This window comes from Aedes albopictus, unplaced genomic scaffold (assembly GCF_035046485.1).
Source record: "Aedes albopictus strain Foshan unplaced genomic scaffold, AalbF5 HiC_scaffold_59, whole genome shotgun sequence".
In the NCBI taxonomy this organism is placed as follows: domain Eukaryota; kingdom Metazoa; phylum Arthropoda; class Insecta; order Diptera; family Culicidae; genus Aedes; species Aedes albopictus.
This window is the reverse complement of record NW_026917409.1, coordinates 2,789-25,601: the sequence shown is the minus strand read 5'-3', so window position 1 is coordinate 25,601 and position 22,813 is coordinate 2,789. Positions and strand designations below refer to the sequence as shown.

The 22,813-nt window shown below is 40.2% G+C and overlaps 1 protein-coding gene across 1 annotated transcript in view; it reads left to right on the top strand.

The window, feature by feature from the left end:
- The window catches only part of LOC109423326 (ATP-dependent 6-phosphofructokinase), a 32,348-nt gene extending 28,170 nt beyond the window's left edge, over nt 1-4,178 (top strand). Inside the window, exon 4 of the mRNA XM_062843859.1 lies at nt 3,857-4,178. Within this exon, the coding sequence (XP_062699843.1) occupies nt 3,857-4,043 (187 nt within the window). The 3' untranslated portion in view covers nt 4,044-4,178. The remainder of the gene's footprint in view (nt 1-3,856) is intronic.
- Nucleotides 4,179-22,813: the final 18,635 nt, after the last annotated feature.

The following is a 22,813-nucleotide window of genomic DNA, read 5'->3' as shown; positions in this document are numbered from 1 at the left end:
AAATATAAAAGTGAACCAAATCTATGCATGCGACATATCGAAGCGTGGCTTTTTTTTTATAATGAAAGGTTGGCATAAAAAAAGACTCAGATCATATCTGAACCGGTAGTGTTTCGGAACCGGTTCTAGGTGTCCCGCCGGAAATGGCCGTATATAAAAGTGAACAAAACTTATGCATGCGACACATCAAATCACGTCTTTTCTGACAACTTGATGATCGCTTATCAAGGAAGTTGGCTAAGACCACATTAGGGACTGCCAGTAGTGCCGAAACTAGTTCCGGGTTTCCCTCCAAAAGCGGCTAAATATAAAATTGAACCAAACCCATGCATGCAACACAGCAAAGCGCGGCTTTTTTTGGTAGCCTAATAAATTAAGCAAACAAATAGGCTCAATCCAAACCCATGCATTGAGGTATCGCGGCTTTTTAGGTAGCATGATGAACAGTTGCAAAAAAAAAATAGGCGCAAGCCATATCAGTGTGTTACAGAAACGATTCCGGGTGTCCCGCCAGAAATGGTCAAATGTAAAAGAGAACCAATACCTGCGACATATCAATGACTTATTTAGTAACATGATAAACGGTTAGCCAGCAAATAATCACAGACCATATTTGAGAGAACTGGTAGTGTTCCAGAACTGGTGATGAGACGAGTAACTCACCGGAAGTGGTAAAACATAGAGGGAAACCAAACCAGAGCGGCGTTTTTGATAATCTGATGAACGGTCAACAGGAAAATAGTCTCAGGCCACATCTAGAACTAGTAATAGTATTTCGAAATTGGTTGCGGGTGTTCAATTGGAAGTGATCAAATAGAAGTGAACCAAAATCATGCATGCAACACATAAAATCGTGTTTTTTTTCAAAAATTTGCCAAACGGTTAGCAATAAAATAGTCTCAGATAACATTAATATTCGGATTTTTAGGTAACCCGATGAACAGTTGACAAGAACATAGTATCAGACCATATTTGAGATAACCGGTATCGGACCCGCTATTGATCAGACCCGCCAATGATAATACATAAAATATAGCCTAAAGTGTTCTAAAAAAATAGTTTGCCGAAAATCACAAAGTGATCTGTGATTGTAAATGAAGTCAACCTTCTTCATGCATTAGCTGACGCTCACCCCGCTGCCGTAGTGAATAGAATGGGGTCACAATGATGCCAATCAAGATCCCAATGCATTTTGCAATATTTTTTAGCTCTGTTTTGCTGTTGAACATAACATCGGAATATGTACCAACAATAAGTTTTCCAAATCGATGTTGGCTTTGTTAAAATTGTTGCTTTTCTATATAAAGGATTCAGGAACGTTTTGGCTAACGTCGACGGAAAGATCATGAGTATTTATTCGACGAGAAAGGCACTATCACCACTAGGTGGATTAATCCGGGTTTTTTGTTTAGTTTTAACTCTAAACTATTGGTAAACAGATGTCCACTTTCTTTAATAAACAGTCCTTACGGTTATTATAACTCAGATTAATCTTCAGCTGATAAAATAGCAAGTGAATGTAACTCTTTGCAAGTGAGTGTTCCCATCCTTGGCAATAAAACCAGATCGGTGTCGATTTGAAAGCGCAAAAGACGATGTTACACGGAATACACTGTGCAAATCGCATAATGCGAAACCACATAGATAGGTGAAAATTTTAACTAATCAATAACATCTTCATAATCCCGCCCTTATTCAGCCTCAAGTTTGAGACTGAAGAAGGGCAGCTGATTGTTTCGAGTTCGGAGAAACACAAGGACTATTGCTCCGGTTAGTGCTGTAAGGGCAAAATACTGTGTACCCTAGTACTCCACAGGTTCCGTTAGCGGTTAGGTTTTTATTAGGCCCCTCTAACCAGTCATTCCTAGGCACTGTAAGCATAAAGCCGCATAACACCATGAATTAGAGGTCACCTGACTAGTGGACTCCTATCACTGGAACAGGTGGTCCGTAGTGTTATTCTTAGCCAGTTGAACGAACCGCTACCGACACTACACAGCTATCTGGGCTGATCGAGGAAGGAAGTTAATATTGCTGATCAACTTCATACGGGTTCGACCAGCCGCGCGCTATGTATAACTGAAAAAATGTTCTATAATAATATTTTTTTTGTGCACGATTCCGAAATCAGCACATAATAATGCATTAAAAATGTGGTCGTTGAAAGAAGACCCAAGTAACCACGGTGCTGAAGCCTTATTGCATGCAGATATACGGTGTATTTAGAGCAATCATTACTTTGCATGAACACTTAAGGTTGATTTAAAGTGGAAATGGCAATTATGCGACTGATTAAAGATTATACCAGTATAATCGTAATTTGATTCTATAATTACCCATTTCCACTTTAAATCAACCTTAAGTTTGCATGTAAAGTAATGATTGCTCTAAATACACCCTATATCAGCCTCAACACCGTGGTTACTTGGGGATCATGACTTTCGTTTTTTTTTTGTAAACTAGTGTAATTGCTTGATGTGTCTTTTGTTTTTTTTACTTGCAAACATATGATATCTCAAATACAGCACCGGATTTCAAAATGTGGGGGCTCGGGGCCTTAGTGTTGTGGGAACTTCTTCCTAGAAAGTATATTTTTGTCCATACAAAATAAAAAACGACTAAAATTATTAATAAATCCAACAAAAAATATGTTGTTGCGGAAGAATTGGAATCTAGGACATAACAGCAATCCAGTTTCGAAATTCTAGTGCGAAAACGATGCTAAAAGAAAGGTATATGAGGTACAAGACATCTTTCGTGCTCGTGACATTAGATTCCACAGATTTAGTCAGAATTCATGACAAAGTCCCTAGAGAAATTATAGCAGAAAACTCCAAAAAAAAAGTCTATAAACATTTGTAGCATAATCACTGGGGTCGTTTTTGCGACAGCTCCAAAGAGAACTTCTAACGGAATCCCTGATGTTTCTCTGAAGAACAATAAGTCTATTGCCAAAAACGTGAAACGTAGATTTCAAACAAATAAAAATAATTTTCCTATGGGGAAAAATACTACAGGCAAACGGACAATAATATTGTTGAGAAGAGTATGCGCAAAAAACCACATCCGACTAGTTGATTCATTTTCTCGTATGCGTGTGTGTACTCCCTCAATGTCCCAAGGGCAAACAGGGCGCGATATAAAGAAGATTTAGTGAAATAGCCAGAGTTCCGACGTAAATAAACAAATCTATTTTTAGGCTCTTCATAACGGTGCCACGTGTGTAAATGCATTGCTCATATCAACCTATGGTCTTTTGAAGCAACTTTCAAATATCGTGCATATTTGTGCCACACAAAAAAACATTATGGCTCTTACAAATAATCACCGAGAAAAACTCCAACTACACTCAAAATTCGAATTATGCACGCCCGCATCCCTAACCGATTGGCTTCTTCAAAACTTTTCTGTGTGTTTCTAGGTATTTTCTGATTGAAAACTGATACTACTATGATTGTACTGAATCACATGCTGATAGGTGTTAAGAAAACTCATACAATCACCCATGTCAAGAGCTCACCCGACACCACACAAAAAATCCGGAACCAAGCATTGCACTTCCATCAGGTTAAAATCGGAGATCTGAAATGTCGTAATCGTAATTATAATTGGACATGCTTTTGGTGCTAGCAGCAACCCGGTGATATTGATCCCTGCCAGGAAGAATTGTTATGGTTATTAATTGGCACGAATGAGGAAAACTGTCAACTAATCCTGCTTCGTTTGTAGTGCTACGACTGAAAGAATTCAACATCATATGATATTTTCCCCCCCCACTTAAATGCATTATTACTTACTGTTTCTCATTACCACACATCGTATCACGCTCACCCATTTTATTGTTACCTTTTTGTAGTTACTTGGCCATAATGGCCGCGTTAGCTTGTGAAGCGGACTTTGTGTTCATACCGGAAGATCCAGTCCCGAACAATTGGCCCGAAAAGTTGTGTAAGAAAATCCTACAGGTACGCAGTCCCGCCCTCTCCACAGTGGGCAAATCGGCTCTCCCGGGTAACGCTTTGGTTTTCCTATTTGTATTTTAGTTTTTTTTTTGTTTCTTTAGTTACAATCCGTTTTTCGTTTGTGTCAGTTCTCCTCTGGGTGATTTCGGACAGTCAACTCTTCCCTAATGCATATGGTATATATCAATCACTGTTAATATCATCAATCAACAAAAACTATATAAGATGACTTCGGATATTTTTAGCAGTTTTGGTTTTTTCGTCAACAGGGGGTTTCTGTTGGGATAAAGGTAGCGTTGATCGCTTAGGTATAGCGACGAATTTTCAGGTGCGTGAGTATTGGCAGTAGGGGATTTTTTTTAATTATATATCGTACAAATTGGTACGAAGGTTCTCAGAATTTAATAAAAAAAAATGCACAGGTAGGGTTCATATATACACTCCCAATCAAAAATTTGGGGTCACCCCCTCAAAAACATGTCATTTTTTAGGCCCATACCTCCGCCGCTTTGCGTCCGATTTCAAAACCCTCTATCTCATTCAAAAGATAAAAAGTCAAAGAAATTTTGAACATGATTTAAATGAAACTTTTACAAAAATATTTGTATGTAAACTTAAGCTTAAGTTGCCAAATTTTCTATAAAATGAATATAAACTTATGGCAGTATCGCTGGAAATTGGGTCGACCAAGTTTCACGATTAGAGCCTTAATATAACCTATTTTCTATTAGCTTTGAACTGCTTTTTACCGAACTTAGTTAAAAAATCTAGAAGAAAATTTATTAAGTAAATTAACTTTTAATGTCATCGACCAAAAGTTTGGGGTCACTATCGTAAAACATGGAAAAGTGATTTGTTGATATCTTTGTCATCTTTCATTCAATGTTAATTCTTCTTGGCTTATTTGAAACATAATGAATGGTACTTACTGCATAGACATTGAACCACACAATTTATTAAATTTACATACTAAAACTTAACGTAAAATTGCCTCATTTTTTGTAATGTGGTGAAATCTGTTAACTTTACATAACATTTTTAAATATAAAAATCGTTGAATACGTTAAATTAAAGACATCAAACGTAAATTTAGTGAATGAGCCAAAAAGAATTAAAATTGAACTATAGATGACGAAGATATCACCAATTCATTTTTCCATGTTTTACGATAGTGACCCCAAACTTTTGGCTGATACATCATATTGAGGGGTGACTCCAAACTTTTGGTCGATGACATCACGAGTTAATTTACTTAATACCTTTTTTTCTAGATTTTTTATCCAGATTCGGAAAAAAGCAGCTGAAAGCTAATAGAAAATAGGTTATATTACCGCTCTCATCTTAAAATTTGGTCGATATAATTTCCAGCGACACTGCCGTAAGTTTATATTCATTTTTTAGAAAATTTGGCAACTTTGGGTTAAGTTTACATGCATAAATGTTTGTAAAAGTTTCACCTAAATCATGTTCAAAGTTGCTTTGACTTATTATCTTTTGTATGAGACCTATGGTTTTTGAAATTGGACACAAATTGGCGGAGATATGGAGCTAAAAAAATGCATGATTTCGAAGGGGTCACCCCAAACTTTTGATCGGGTGTGTATATGAACGAAGGGAGACCTGATGACGAGAAAGAAGCGTTCTACGCGCAGTTAGAGCAAACATATGATGCTTGCTCGTCGCGCGACGTGAAAATCGTTGTCGACGACATGAACGCGCAGGTAGGAAGGGAGGAAGTGTACAGATCGGTAATCGGGCGAAACAGCCTGCACGCCGTATCGAATGATAACGGCCAGCGATGCGTAAACTTTGCAGCCTCCCGTGGTATGGTAGTCCGAAGCACATTCTTCCCCCGCAAATATGTCCACAAAGCCACCTGGAGATCACCCGACCATCAAACAGAAAACCAAATCGACCACGTTCTAATCGACGGTAATTTCTTCTCGGATATAATCAATGTCCGCACATACCGCAGTGCGAATATAGATTTGGATCACTACTTAGTCGCTGTATGCATGCGCTCAAAACTTTCGACAGTTATCACCACGCGTCGAAGTCGAACGCCGCGGCTCAACATCGAGCAACTTCGTAACGTAGAAGTGGCTCAAGACTACGCGCAGCAGTTAGCAGTGGCCCTACCAACGGAAGAGCAGCTTGGCGCAGCTACACTTGACGATGGCTGGAGGGACATCCGATCCGCCATAGGTAGTACCTCGGCTACAGCACTAGGCTTCGCGACTCCGAATCACAGAAACGACTGGTACGACGGCGAATGTGAACAGTTGAAAAACGAGAAGAATGCAGCATGGGCGAGAATGCTGCAACACCGTACGAGAGCGAATGAGGCACGTTACAAACAGGCGCGGAACAGGCAGAACTCAGTCTTCCGGATGAAGAAGCGCCAGGAGGAAGAACGAGATCGCGAAGCGATGGAAGAGCTGTACCGCGCTAAGGACACACGAAAGTTCTACGAGAAGCTGAACCGCTCGCGCAGAGGCTTTGTGCCACAAGCCGACATGTGCCGAGATAATCACGGCAATATTCTCACGAGCGAGCGTGAGGTCGTCGAGAGGTGGCGGCAGCATTACGATGAGCACCTCAATGGCGACGTTGCAAGTACCGAAGGTGGCGTGGTAACAGATCTAGGAGTATGTGCACAGGACGAAAAACTTCCGGTCCCTGACCTCCAAGAGATTGAGGAGGAGGTTGGCCGGTTGAAAAACAACAAAGCCGCTGGAGCAGATCAACTACCAAGCGAGCTTCTAAAACACGGTGGAGAAGCACTGGTGAGAGCACTACACTGGGTCATTACCAAGATTTGGGAGGAGGAAGTATTACCAGAGGAATGGATGGAAGGTATCGTGTATCCCATCTACAAAAAGGGTGACAAGCTGGATTGCGGGAACTACCGCGCAATCACACTACTGAGCACTGCCTACAAGATACTCTCTCAAATGTTATGCCGCCGTCTATCACCGATTGCAAGAGAGTTCGTGGGGCAATATCAGGCTGGATTCATGGGTGAACGCGCTACAACGGACCAGATGTTCGCCATCCGCCAGGTGTTGCAGAAATGCCGCGAATACAACGTGCCCACACATCACTTGTTCATCGATTTCAAATCGGCGTATGATACAGATTCCCGGATAAACTGATACGGTTGATCAAGGCGACAATGGATCGAGTGATGTGCGTAGTTCGAGTATCAGGGACACTCTCGAGTCCCTTCGAATCTTGCAGAGGGTTACGGCAAGGTGATGGTCTTTCGTGCTTGCTGTTCAACATTTCTTTAGATGGTGTAATAAGGAGAGCGATGATGATGGTAAAGGGCTCCAGGGAGGAATCTCCGCGCCCGCCACCCCGAATTTATATCGACGGTGATGAAATCAAGGCGGTTGAAGAATTCGTGTACTTGGGCTCACTGGTGACCGCCGACAACGACACCAGCAGAGAAATTCAGAAGCGCATTGTGGCAGGAAATGCAGCTTACTTTGGACTCCGCAAAACTCTACGATCGAATAAAGTTCGCCGTAACACGAAGTTAACTATCTACAAAACGCTGATTAAACCGGTCGTCCCTATGGGCACGAAACATGGACCCTACGTTCACAGGACCAACGCCCCCTTGGAGATTTCGACCGGAAGGTGTTGCGTACAGCGGAGTGCAGATGGAAGACGAGACTTGAAGAAGGCGAATGAATCACGAGCTGCATCAGCTGCTGAGAGAACCAACCATCGTCCATACCGCAAAAATCGGGAGGCTACGGTGGGCGAGTCACGTCATCAGGATGTTGGATAACAACCCGACTAAAATGGTTCTCGAGAGTCATCCGACCGGTACAAGAAGAAGTGGAGCGCAGCGAGCTAGGTAGGTTGACCAAGTGGAGGACGATCTGCGGACCCTACGCAGAGTGCAGAACTGGAGACAAATAGCCATGGACCGAGTGGAATGGAGACGGCTACTATGTACAGCAGAGGCCACCCCGGCCTTAGTCTGATCGGTAAGTATATGAACAAAAACTAAATAGAAAAAAATCAAGGTCGCCTTTTTTTCCGGAAAACTCCAGTGAAAAACAACATGTTCCACCGACACCATGGACATACCTACTTTGAAAAATAATAACTCAAGAACGAAGCATCGTAGATACATTTCTTTTTGTTTTTGTTTTGAATTTTAAGCAAATTCAAAAAAAAAATACAAAATAAAAATTGTTTTCCACAAAATTTTCACAAAAATATGTGTCTACGATGCTTCGTTCTTGAGTTATGATTTTTCAAAGTAGTTATGTCCATGGTGTCTGTGGAAAATGATTGTTTTCCACTGAAGTTTTCCGGAAAATTAGGCGACCCTGATTTTTTTTTAATTTAGTTTTTGTTCATTTATATATGATCCCTACCTGTGAAGAATATTTCATCAAGTTCTGAGAACCTTGTAAGATAATAAAAAAAATCCCCAGTAATTTGACCCATACTGATATGAAAAACAAAAAAAATAAATAGAAAAAATGTCAAGTCTTACCTCCTGAATCAGTTCTTTTGGACTCCCAGAAGCTCCGTTCAAAATTTGAGCAAAATCGATTAAGTCTACGGGGGCGCTCAACGAGCTTGAAGCTTGTATGGGAAAGCTTGGCCAAATGTATGCAGAAATCTTAGGTTTTCGAATTTTGCCACCAGGTGGCGCTGTAAGCGTTCAATAAATAAATCCTTTGGTATGGCGCTGTCCATAAACTACGTAGACTCATTTTTGGCCATCTCAGAACCCCCCTCCCCCCTCGTAGACTATTCCCAAGTAACCAAAAGTTCAGATAAAAGGGTACTTTATAAGCTAAGCAGCTTGTTCGAGGTAGCTCATTAGCCTTCTAAGCAGCTTCATTTTTAAGTAATTTTGGAACTTGAAAGTTCACATAAGCGCGCTGGATAGCCTTCTAAGCAGCTTCTGACAGAACTTTGACAAAATTCACGCAGAAACAAAAATGTGTTTTTCAGAATCACAACCCTGCTGGTGGGTTTGTGACTCGCGTCTGGAAATTGCTTCTGATAATTATATCTTCACACATGTCGCTGTTATGTAGATTTGAACTGGATCCTCCTGGGTGATAGCCTGCCGACTTACCGCTGCGCTGCTGAAGACACTTGACAAAGTCAAGCTTACTTCATTACTGTATAAATGTGCAAAACTAGCTGCCGACAGAAAATCGATTCAAGTCAGACTTTACCTGCTGTCCACTCAATCACAGCTGTAGTACTGTGGTAGAGCGTGGGGTTCTCACGCAGCGACTATCGGTTCGAATCCGATAGGCGGCAATTTTTTTTTGCTCAAGCCTAGTATTCGTTGATTTGATAAATTCATATTTATCTTTCATTCGTGTATGCTTGAACAGTTGTTTTATGTAAAAGAAATACATTTAATATTCATTGAAACACTATGCTACTGAACTGAACTTCTATGAACTTGAAAGTTCAGACAAAGTTCCGAGTAGCATCTTAAGCAGCTTTAAAGTTCCGCGAAGTTCAGATAAAGTTCCGAACGGAACTTTCTGGCTGCTTAAGAGGCTAACAATGAGCCTTGCCGGAACTTGTGACCGAAGTTCCAGCAAGGCTCAACGTTAGCCTCTTAAGCAGCCAGAAAGTTCCATTTGGAACTTTATCTGAACTTCGCGGAACTTGAAAGTGCGTTTTGTCATGAGAAGCGGAACTTTTGGTTACTTGGGTTGCTCATACAAAATTTTCGAAATTTGTATGGAGCGTAGACTTTAGCCAGAGCCCCCCCGTCCCCCCTTAGAGTCTACGTAGTTTATGGACAGGCCCTATTCCTAAGGTATGTGCATGAAGCATTGAGATTTCGTTATTGATATTATTCCTTTACATGTACTGGAAAAACAACAATAATGTTTCGCCTCACTTTACCTAGGGTATAACTTTTTTCACAGGCATCGGATCACTGTGCGGTCTTCGACAAAGTTGATTGGCATATAGTCATTTCTGCATACATTTGGCCAAACTTTCCCATACAAACTTCAAGCTCGTTGAGCGCCCCCTTAGACTTAATCGATTTTGCTCAAATTTTGAACGCAGCTTCTGGGAGTCCAAATGAACTGATTTAGGGGGTAAGATCTGGCATGTTTCGATTTTTTTGTTTTTCATATAAGTGTGGGCCACCCTAATTGGCAGTATTAGTTGCTGATTGAGGTATCAGTCGTCATCCGTCTAGTTAGATGGCAGGTGACTACTGCGTTCTTTCTCTTTATAATTTAGAAACGGTCATCGATAGAGCTAGCCTCGCTAAGGCCTGCGTGGCCATGGTGGACTAGTTCCAACAGGTTATAGGCCCAGGAGCGTGTTCCTTAGCATGTTTCGACCGGAGAAAAATCGGTCGCATGAACCGCGGAGTCAAAGCAATCCTTAGGCAGATGGATTGCCTGCAATGGAGGACAGGATCCATGGGAACGAAAGGCGATACGGGTCAACTGGATGACTGCTGGCTGATCAACGGACGAAGGAGTTGGATGGCAGAAGGTATTCGCTACCGAAATGCTTCCGCTGTTAAGCTCCTCCTGGCACCATGCTTCTTCCGACACCGAAGACCTTCTGCCTTCCAGCTCCTTCGGCCGTTGATCAGCCAGCAGTCCTTCAGTTGGCCGAGATCGCTTTTCGTTCGCATGGATCCTGACCTCCATCATTGCAGGTAATCCATCTGCCCAAGGATCTCGTGCTGCGAATCCGCGGCTTATGCGTCCGATCCTTCTCCAGATTAATACGTGCTGTGGAACACGCTCCTGGGCCCATAACCTGTTGAAACTAATCCGCTATGGCCACGCAGGCCATAGCGAGACTAGCCCTATCAATAACCGTTTCTAAATCAGAAAAGTGTGACGGTTGCTGATTGAGGTATCAGTCGGCAGCCGTCCAGTTAGATGGAATGTGGCTAGGTACTGCGTTCTTTTTCTTTATGATTTAGAAATCGTCATCGATAGAGCTAGCCTCGTTATGGCCTGCGTGGCCATGGTGGACTAGCTCCAATAGTTTACTCGGCCAAATTGCCTGAAATATGGTCGTATAATTCAGGTTGGCAAAAAAAGTTTTGAAGCCAACTTTGAGTTCAACAGGCTCAACCCATGACGAAGAGAACAAAGCTGTCAGTTCCACTATTCTTGTTTGAACAATCATAATTTCTGGAATACAACGTGGGGAAGAGTTGACTGCAGCAAGTAATGGTTTATGGTGGAACATACCCGACTCAAATGATCCCTACTTAACCCTTGGTTGACTGTCCAACCAAACCTATACAGTTGTACGGTTGTAGATAGTACTAAACTCAAAATACATATTCTTTTCAAACAATGTCAAAAGCGTCCACGAACCCGGTCCATCTGTTCAATGGATTTCACCTGTGTTGTATTGTTTTCGATTGGAAAAACATCGGCTGTACCTAGTTCATGTTCAACCTGGTTGGTGGTGTTACACATTATGTAGAATGCAAAACTAATGACTGCGTAACTATCGGGAAACATCATTAAAAAACTTAATATCCGAGTGTATTGTGTACAAATTTGTATACTGTAGCTTAGATTATACGTTCCATAACATGTGACATCATTCATTTACAACATCATACCGGTTTAAATTTATATCAAATCGAGATTTGCTTAGTAATTATAATTATACATTCCAAGTTAGAACTTTGATTAAGAAAATATAGACGGCCAAATGGGAAGTCAGCACTTGCACAGATCAAAGGTGGAGTTGTAAAGACGAATTGATCCATTGTCATTTCTGATTTTGCTGCAATCTACAGTAGCAATTATTCAACACTCCGAACCAAGTCCTTGCAAGCATTTTTATCCCATCATCCTTTCATCCTATCATCAACTTAGAAAGCATCCAGACCTAAAACAGCTTCCAATTGATGATAGGATGGTAGAAATGGTAGAAATAGTAAAAATTATCGAAAGATGTATGGTCATAACAATATAGTATAAAAATAAAAATTGGAAAGATCTCACCAATCGGACGGCCATCGCCTAGATTTATTTCCTTTTCTGCACTATAATGCACTCAAACAACGTATTCCCAGCAAGGAATCTCATATGAACTATGGAAAAAATAGTAGGGACCAGTCATTAATGACGTAGCATTTCAGGGAATCTGGGTAGTTTCATGTTATGTTCTGTTTAACTTAACTCAATGTTGGCTATATGCCTGGATGATCTCTACTATAATGGATTTCACAGCAAAAAAGGGTAATGAAAATCATAGAAGAGATCCTTATGAACTTTAAACTTTTAGCTAAAACTTGAAAGAGTTTTGTGCGGAAATTGTATTCAATATTCTTGTAAATTCACTGGAACATTTTGGAATAAATCCATGGCTGAAATTCAACCAAATTTGTTGGAAACTTTACTGATACAACACTAGCAAGATTTTTTTTTATTTTAATTTGTTAGTGAAAATCGTCGGAAAATACATGACTCAATGCTTGGGAAATTTAAAATTATTTTCTTAAAAAATTCTAAAATGAATGGTATTGGAACTCCTAAAATATTCTTAAATTATTTTCTGACAAAAATTGTGCAGAAAATGGCCACCAAGCTCCCGGAAAATTTCCACCCTTTTTTACCTTTATACATTTTAGGAATTTACTAAAATTGTGTATAATATTATAAGCAGCTATTTTTTTCCTAACTTGAACCATAAAAAGTGTCAACCCTATATTTTTTCTGAAGTTCTACTGTGCATTTTTTTCTAAATAATATAAAAATTAACATATCGTCCCAAAAATAGTGTTAAGTATGTAACCTGGAATTCATCAAAACACTTCTCTAGCATTTTCAAAACAAAAAAAACTGTGGGAGTTCAGTTCTAAATTCGTAAGGTTATTTTGGCTCCAGAAATCAACTCAATAAACTTCCCTAGAATTCCGCGTGGAATCCCTACTAATATTTCTGAAAATATTGTCAAAATCCTATCAAAATGTTCAGAAAAAACGAATTTTTTAGAAATTTTTAAATCAGTATCTCAAGCTAAAATAAACTCAGGGATTCCATAAGCATTTCCTCCAGGATTTGCACTATAAGATACACAATAGGTTGCAATATCATTATCCCTCTTGTTCCCGTTCATGCACCTTCCCACTATGATCTGAACATTCATCGAGTCTTCATCCTAATGTGAATGTTGATTGCGATATTTCAAGAATTCTTTTAGATTTTTTTATAGAGATTTCTTCAGGATTCCAAAAGTTTTCCGAAACTTCCAATGTGAACTTTTCTTTGGATTCTGGTTTGAGTTTCTGTAGTAATTTTACTAGCAGTAAGCTCGTTACGTTTTTTTGCCTGCAATTCTTGAACATTCATTTGTTTAAAAAGTCCTTCGGGGTTTTCTTAAAGAATTGAGTCGCCACAATGGTCGACTTTGGCACCTACTCACGATTTCGAGGGCACAAATCTCTTCGTAAACAAAACCAGTGCACCCGAGCTTTTTATTTTAAGCTAATTACAAGTGAACAAGAACAGAATAATGAAATACATTGTTGTTTGAAGCTTGCTTCTTGAGATTTGTGCGTCTGAAGTTTCGATGCAATGTTGAAGCGGGATTTCAAGACGTTTGTCCTTAACTTTGACGATAAATGTGATTCAAACCACTGAATGAAAATAGTTCAAATTTTGACCACATCATTTCGTATATTTTCTGACGCTGCAATGAAATTTTCATAAAGCTACTTCCATTTTTCACTAAAATACGATTTTTTGCAAATAATATGTTCAAAAGTGACTTTTTTCACATAATTTATCATAACTAAAAATATAAAATTTCTTTTAATTTGAAATTTTGACCATACATTGTCAATATACTGATGATGAAGCGATGAAATTTTCAACCAAAAATATTGAAAATTGCCATAGTTACAGAAGATTGAACTCCATCCTGGGCGATTGCCCGCCATCGCACAGTGGGAAAAATCGACCCAAAAAACGGATCTTTTAACGCCGCTGGTTTCGGTACATGGAGTTGACCATTTCTGACGTAAAAAAATACGAGAAATCGATTGGTGCTAAATTCATTCACCGCACGGCACGGGAAGTGGTCCATTTTGCCCCATTTTGCCCTTTTTTCATACAATAAGAGAATAAAAATGTACTTTCAAACAACAAGCACGACTGTAGATCGTTGAAAATAGCTGCAGGTGTAATAGGAGGTTCATAGCAATCATTAAAATACATGGAAGATCCTTTCAAATGCTTATTTTACCCCATATGCCCCAACAACTGCTGGAAATTTACACTTTCACCTAATTATGAATGGATTTTTAATGTTACTGATTTGAAGTTGATTGTTTTGGCATAAACAAAATGCACTGAATCTATTATTACCAAAATCATCTGAGAGAGTTGTCCAATTTGCCCTATTTTGCCCTGTTTTCATATAAAAATGAGATTTAAAATGCACTTATAAGAAACAGATACTGCTAAGGAACGTTGAAATTAGTTTTAGGTCCAATTGGAAGCTAACAGATATCACGCGCATATATGAAAGATATTTTCCCTATTTTACCCTACATGCCCCTAAAACTGCTGGATGATCACATTATTTGTATTGTTTTGTAACATCACCCTACATCATGGTTGCAACATGAACTGCCCATAACTGCATATTTGTAACATTTGCAGTTTTTGTCAAAATTGAGTTAATACCGGTGCTCATCTCCAAATCATCAGTACTTTCATCTATCCAATTGAACTTTTCAAGTTTGTTCCACAAAATGTGAAAAAAATACCAAGTCGTTTTGTCTCATTAACAAATATTAACGAATGTAACCGCATAACAGTCACACTGGGAATACATACTGGCCTCATAACGTACAACCAATGATATTTTGCTCTAATATTTTTTTTGAACCATTCGCCCAGCATACAAGAAGAGCTGTAGCAGATTTCATTGCAAAGTAATTAACTTTGAATTTTTGCCAATTTTTTGAAATTTAGATCCTTTTCCATACTAGTGCAAGTTGCAAACTTTGAGCTCAATTTTCTCCAATGCCTACTTTTGTCGAATGTGACTGTTATGCAGTTATGGGCAGTGAAGTCATTGATCATTTTTGATACATACAAATACAGTTTATCGATAAGCTTTATAATCATTCACGGGAAGGTACAAACAGATGTCCATTTTACCCCAATTTGTCCTGATTTTTTGTCGTCTCATGGATAAATTGATTTCTCGTGTTTGCTTATGTCCGAATTAATCGACTTCTGGTACTGAAACCAATGTTATTAAAAGGACATGTGAAATATTCTGTTATTCTGTTATTCTGTTATAATCAACGCACCCCCTGGCCGTGGCCAATCTGCGTTGTTTCGCTGGGCGATACGTCTACCAGTAGACTTGTATCTGCCCTATGCTAAACCGATTAGCATATCAAGTCCTTTCCACTGATGAGTAGGCTCGAATGTCCCGCCCCTCCCTATAACCCATAGGGGGAAATAAGGAGTTTCCAGTTTCAAGTATTGTATTGATTATGACACCAACTCTTTCTATTTCTTGGGAAAAAAATCACTAGACTTGGATTATCAGACTACTATTAATAATGAACGTAATTAAGATACAAGTTTACATACACAATTGTAAAAGCAGTGTCAGATACTTTAAAGTGAATTGAAAAATGTGAATAAGATAAATTGTAAACTTTTTCGCGGCGACACGAATGCTTCAATAGTGTCATAAATAAAGGCGCAAACAAACAAATAATTGATATTGAAGTATGCATATTGAAGTATTTATCTATTAGCAAAGTAGTAGAAAGAGTTGGGTGCCTGATTATAAAATTGTTGTACTTATCTTGTGTGTTTCGGACAAGTCCCGTTTGTGTTGGCCATTAGGACACTTCTTGCTTCAAAACGGTCGTTTCTGGAATGGAAAGAGAATAATTGGCCGCACAACTCCGCAAATGGGCGGCCCGCACATATTAGTATAATGTTGCAATGATTGAAAATAATAGAGTATAATTGTTAATCTATATGAATACTGCTGCTAGTTCAGGTTTCTCACCCTCCACGATTCTCTAGATACTGTTATAGCGTGTTTGTTGTAAATTTGTTAATAAGTGAAGCCTCCAAAACAGTTACGTGAAGTTGTATCAAAATTCTACAGAGTGTTGGGGAAGGGGAGGGGAAATAAACATACTTCTTCCTACACCTAGCAGTTCGGATCTTCTGTTCACACTGTCATTCCAACCTTCTTTCAGTGTGAAACGTTTCTGGATCTGGAACGGGTGGTATCACTTTACGCTACTCTTCTATCATGAACATAGATAACTACTTTTAAAAATAAAAGTTTTGTCCTACTACCTATTTTATACCTGAAAGATGTTAATTGGTCAAATGTTTCGTTCAGCAAGTCTATGTCCATATTGATGATACAACCTTTTATTAATGAGTAATAATGTTGCTCACAGTTGTGAGGCAATATAACATTCAACTCGTTGAGGGCAAGTTATGAACCTACAGAAAATTTCTTATTAGGCTGTTACCTCTAAAACTACTAAACACATATTGAAACGTGAAATTGTATTGTAATAATTGATCCTAATCTTAACCCTATCACTGGAACGCGTTTGAAGAAAATTGATATTGCTAATGATTTGGTTGGGCATTAAAAGTTTTTTTGGTTTCGACAATAGTCACATACTATGCCCTACGACATTGACGATTCTATTGTCTATGGCTCACCTATTTCGTGCCACCCAGCAGGGACTTGGTCTGGTACCCAATTCAGTACATCCGCTCCACGCAATGTACCGCACCTCTTTTGATTTGTGATATATTACGCGGAACATTACTCTCTTCATTCGGATAGCGGCTATGTAACCCATTGGATTAAAAGCCTCCATCAAACATGAAGCGATTAATCGGAGACTGAAGACTCTATACCAAATTTGGCTCAGAGACAGGTAATCAGTGAGGTCAGTTTTTCTCGTTTGTCAGAGACGATTGATACGTATTAAGGCGAAACTGGAAGCATTTCCTCACTTTTTGGTTTTTGATTTTTTATTAAATAACGAAGAAATATTTTCAAAATCGGTTTTCGTGTACATGTAGAGTATGCATCAAGGTATCTTCTGATTTTTTTTTGTGGTGGAAAATATTTTTCGTTTTTGCAGAAACCATTTTTGAATAAAATTTCACAAAAAAATGGTTTCTGCCAAAATGGAAAACATTTTCCACCTCAAAAAAATTCAGAAGATAACTTGATCCATACTCTACGTGTGCACGAAAACCGATTTTGAAAATATTGCTTCGTTATTTAATAAAAAATCAAAAACCAAAAAAATGAGGAAATGCTTCCAGTTTCGCCTTAAGACAAACTTTCCACTGCATCTGCCAGCAATAATCGGTGATCGATCAACATTCCGAGTACCCCAATTTACACAAGAATGCCAAGGATCACCGCTCATGCTTTACAATACAGTTGGAAAAACTAGAACAACACCTGGCCACAATGATGTATAAAGCACTAAAGCGGACCGGAAGTGTTGGTGAGCCAGCCCCCACCACAATATCAATGCTATTCAGATGCAAAATAATTTTAGGGCTCAATAGTGAATCGCATACCTTCCAAAACCAAAAAAAAAACAATAATCCACAAAATGCCAAGCAAGTCATAGAAAGAAAAAGCGCCCGACTGTTTATTTTGTCAATTATAACAAACGGAAACTTCCAACTTCACCGACTCACCAGTCACCCGAAAAAAAATGTTCCTTCAGGTCTGGAAAATATATTATCCCCAATTAAGCCCTTAATCGAATTGTCCGCGTGGTCTTGTAGTACCCCTGCTAGATAAGAACCAGTCATTGCCATACATATTAAATGCTAGACATGACCCCATGGATAGCATTTGCATATGTATAAGCTTTGCTGATGTGACTTTCCTATTAGGCAATTCTCTCATCTCATGTTTGCCTTCAAAACCTTGTCAAGCTTAGAAAATTGAAGCTAATAAACAATACATTACAAGGTTCCAATTCCCATAGAATGAGATCATTAATTCGCACTACAACACCATAGGAGATAATGTCACATTGGCTGATTACAGTACAAATGCGAAAAATCTCCCTTTTCCCCCTATCCGCAACCCGGGGACGCGCCCTGTTGGATTTCGAAAGCCTCGGAGAATATTACAAACCTTCAATGGCATTCCCATACACTAACCCACATTGCCCATTCAGGGGTCTGACTGGGCCTATTACCCTCCCTCAGTTTGTAATATTCTCACCAACTTGGAATTATATTTACCCGGCACATAAATGACTTCGACAAATGTTCGATATACTATGCAGCATCATGATCAGTATAACTATATCAGATGACTTGAAGATCTGATTTTCACAGAATTGTTTGCCATTGATTATACATTCAGCTATTCCAATCACTACTGCAAAGCACATCGTCCACATGCCTAAAATCAAAGCTTCCTGGAAGATATAATCCAAGCCCAGGGTAAAAGGACATGTGAAATATTTTACTTTTTTCTAATTCTTGCTTTTGGTGGGGAATTGGGGCATAATAAGCATTAATCTTAATCTTAATATGTGTCAAACATGCACAAAACTGATTAAATGTAGCATCTTTAATATATACATATTGATACTTTAAGACGGCCTATTTAGTCAGTTTTGTTCATATTTGACACATTTTATCAAATGCTTACTTTACCCTTAGTTCCCCATGAAAAGCTGAAGTTATAGAAAAAGTCATATATGTATATATGATTGTATTTTCGATTACATTGGTTTCAGCACTAATGAAAATAAGGGATAATAATTTAATTAATTATAAATTCATTACATAACAAAAAAAAATCAGAGCAAATTGGGGTAAAATGAACAGATGTTTGTACCATTCACGGAATGATTCTAGTATAAAACTATAAACCGCATTTGTATATCAAAAATTATCTCATTCATGTTTTGCAATCAGTGACATTACAAAACCATACAAAATATGTTATTATCCAGCAGGTTTTGGGGCATGTAGGGTAAAATAGGGAAAAGGTCTTTAATATACGCGCATGATTACTCTTAGCTGCCAATTGTTCCTCAACCTTATTTCAACATTCCCAACAATATCTGTTTCTTATAAATACATTTTAAATATCCTTCTTATATGAAAATAGGGCAAAATGGGGCAAATTGGACAACTCCTAAAAATGATTCTGGTGATAAAAGATTAAGCGCTTTTGTTTATGCCAAAACAATCAACTTCAAATCAGTAACATTAAAAATCCATTCATAATTAGGTGAAAGTGTAAATTTCCAGCAGTTGTTGGGGCATATGGGGTAAAATAAGCATTTGAAAGGATCTTCCATGTATTTTAATGATTGCTATGAACCTCTAATTACACCTGCGGCTATATTCAACGATCTACAGTCGTGCTTGTTTGAAAATACATTTTGATTCTCTTCATGCATGAAAAAAAGGCAAAATGGGGCAAAATGGACCACTTCCCGTGCCGTGCGGTGAATGAATTTAGCACCAATCGATTTCTCGTATTTTTTAACATCAGAAAAGGTCATCTTCACGTACCGAAACCAGCGGCGTTAAAAGATCCGTTTTTTGGGTCGATTTTTCCCACTGTGCATCGCCTTGACCTGTGGCCAGGTCAAATTTCTGTCGACTTTCTTCATTCCATTTTTGAGGCTGCGCCGCCATGAGCCTCTAAGTCTGCCTCTGCTGGGTTCCAATCTAACGCTTGCTTGCAGATTTCGTTCCCACCCCTGAGCAGAGTGTGACCGACCCACCTCCTCTTTCACTCCCAAATTTCTGTCGCTATCGGCTTTTGATGACATCGACGATGGAGCTCCACGTTGGAGATCCAATTGTGAGGCCACCATGTACGAACTATATACCGCAGCAGGCATCTATTGATGAAGACCTGCAGCCGTTGAGTGTTCTCCACTGATACACACCAGGTTTCACTGGCGTACAGCAGCACAAATTTCATGTTCGAGTTGGAAATTCGGATTTTGGTGCGTCGACTAATCTGATTGTTTTTTCATACATTTCTTGACCTCGCAAAGGCACCCTTCGCCTTCTTGATCCGTACACCTATGTCGATCTTGGTGCCACCATCAGCCGCCATTTGACTACCAAGATATTGGAAGTTTTCAACATTCTCTACTGCTTGCCCTGCTACCGTGAAGCTGGAAGGGTTGACCGTGTTTACATCCAACGATTTGGTCTTGTTGACGTTGATGGTAAGACCTGCCGCCGAGGAGCGATCGGCAAGATCGTTGAGCTTACTTTGCATGTCAGAGCGCCGTTGAGCTAAGAGAGCAACGTCATCAGCCAGTTCGAAGTCATTTAGGTGCTCCCATGGGCTGCCACAGCAACGCACGATTGGGTTTACGATCAATCGCACCTACCAGAATCTCGTCGATTACGATGAGGAACAGCAGCGGTGATAGCATACATCCTTGCCTCATTCAGTTATGCAGTACTCTGCACATAAATGCCCTGTACTGTGCTTCAATGAGGCCTATAATTTTCTCTGGTACACGTCTTAGGGCTCTCCACATATGTTCGTGATTGAGGCGGTCGAAAGCTTTTTCGTAATCAATGAACATCATGTAGAGAGATTCTTGGAATTCATTGATTTGCTCCAAGATGATGCGAAGCGTGACAATATGGTCCACACGGGATCGTCCGGCATGGAATTCTACTTGCTGCCGCCGGAAAGTAGCGTCAATCTTTTCCTGTATCCGGTTAAGGATAACTAAGATGTCTTGCATCCAGTCAACCGGAAATGTCGCGGTTTCCCATATGTTGCAGAATAACTGATGCAGTAGTTGTGCGGATACTACGGGGTCAGCTTTGAGCATCTCAGCTGATATGCGATCGACCCCTGGAGGCCCTGTTCGATTTCATGCTACGGATGGCTGTTTCTATCTCCTGCACTGATGGAGCTTCGGTGTTGACACGGGTAATGCGTCGAACCCTGGGCGGATCATGCTGAGGTGTTGATGGCGTGGCCAACACTTGAAATGGAAATGCTCGAACCAGCGTTTCAACTGGTCAGTAACTGCTTAGACGTGTATTTCACGGGCATCGTAGCATTCTTCTTAGTCCCACTAAGGCGACGTGAGACCAAAGATGACGTGAGACCTCGTAGAAGATACGAATGTCTCCGGTATTTGCGGCTTTCTCGTCTTCGTCGGCTAGGTAGTCCGCCGACGCTCTTTGGTCGCGCCTACATGAGCGCTTCACTTACTTCTCGAGAGCTGAATGGCGCTGACGGGCAACGACTTTGGCTCCTCGTGTTTTCGCTCGCTCTAACGCGAGGATCCTTCGCTCGTCTATCTTCCTCCAGGTGTCACTGCATTCTTCGGGTACGTAGCTCACCCAAATTATTCTGGCGATGAAGGCGTTCTTGATGGCGCTCTTCTACGCTTCCACCTTCCGGAATATCCGCAGCACGGTTCTCCAGCTCCTCGACGAAGAACCTTTTCATCGCAGCGTCTTCCAGTCGGCTTGTGTTGAACCGGTGCCCGATTTTCTCCTTCTGCCAATGGATCCTCGCAATGCGCAGCCGGATCTCGCCGATTAGGAGATGACGGTCGGACGCAATGTCGGCGCTACATCAAGAAGGCTCCGTCTCCATTTCCGGCTGATGCAGATGTGGTCGATTTGATTTTCCGTGACGCCATCACGGGAAACCCATGTCACTTTGTGCACTTTGGGAAAGAGCGATCCCCTAACCACCATGTCATTGTTGCCATAAAACTCTGCAAACAGCTCTCCGTTCTCGCTCATTTCTCCGAGACCATGGCGTCCTATTACGTGCTCATAATCCAAGTTGTCGGAACCAACCTTCGCGTTGAAGTCACCCATGAGGATCTTGATATCACCTTTCGGAATCTTGTCCACGACAGCATTCAGTTGGCTGTAAAAGTTCTCTTTGGTTTGCATTTTTTTTTTTATCGCTGAGCAGGAAACTAACTCCACGGTGACGAGAAGCGTGTTCGCCTCGTAGGCCAGAGTATAGCAGAATTTGGCACAAAGCGCCAATCTGTGTTCTCCAAACTTCGGCCAATGACTTCGCTCAGTCCTAGGATCTCAAGGATTCATACGGCATGCCATGTGCCAGTTTATCCGTGTCCGTTGTTTCGTGCTAAAAGTCGTTGCCGTTGAATCAGTTCGTAATCTTTCATTTTCGGTTTCTGTAACGGTTTTTGGGTTTCGCCTAAGGTCCTCTATCCACCGTGGTGGGACTGCCAGTACACAGCTTCTAGTGGAGGAGCATTTCATACTCATGCCATGAGCCTCTTCAACCTAGCTGAAGTCAGATGAACAACAGCCCCCAGACTTCACTACCAGCTAAGCACACAGCTCTTAGCTGGCGGTCTTTGTCATCGAATAATAAAAATTCAACCATCGCGCAACATTAACGACAATGTCGCAACCCGAATTTGTTGCGACATTCTACCCAATGCATAGGTTTGTCCCATACTTGAACAGAATAGCACAAAGATCGTGCACCACGAGTTTAGAGATTTTTAAGGCCTGCATTGTGATTTTCGAGCGGTAACTTCGAGTCGGTAAACACTGCAACGCTGCTGAAGATGTATCATCAAAAAGGTTCTATTTTGGTTTGGTAAATATTGATTATTCACGAGTTGAAGAGTACGCAACAAATTCAGCTTCCGTTTTGTCTGAAACAAAAATTTTCGAGATCATGTCATTATCTGTTACCAGTTGGTATAAAGAGTAATCGCCGCGTCTTCTTTGTTGCTTGTTTTGTGTCTCTTTTGTCTGATAATTCTCATCACTGATTTAGGCTCAATTCGCGGTTTTTTTGTG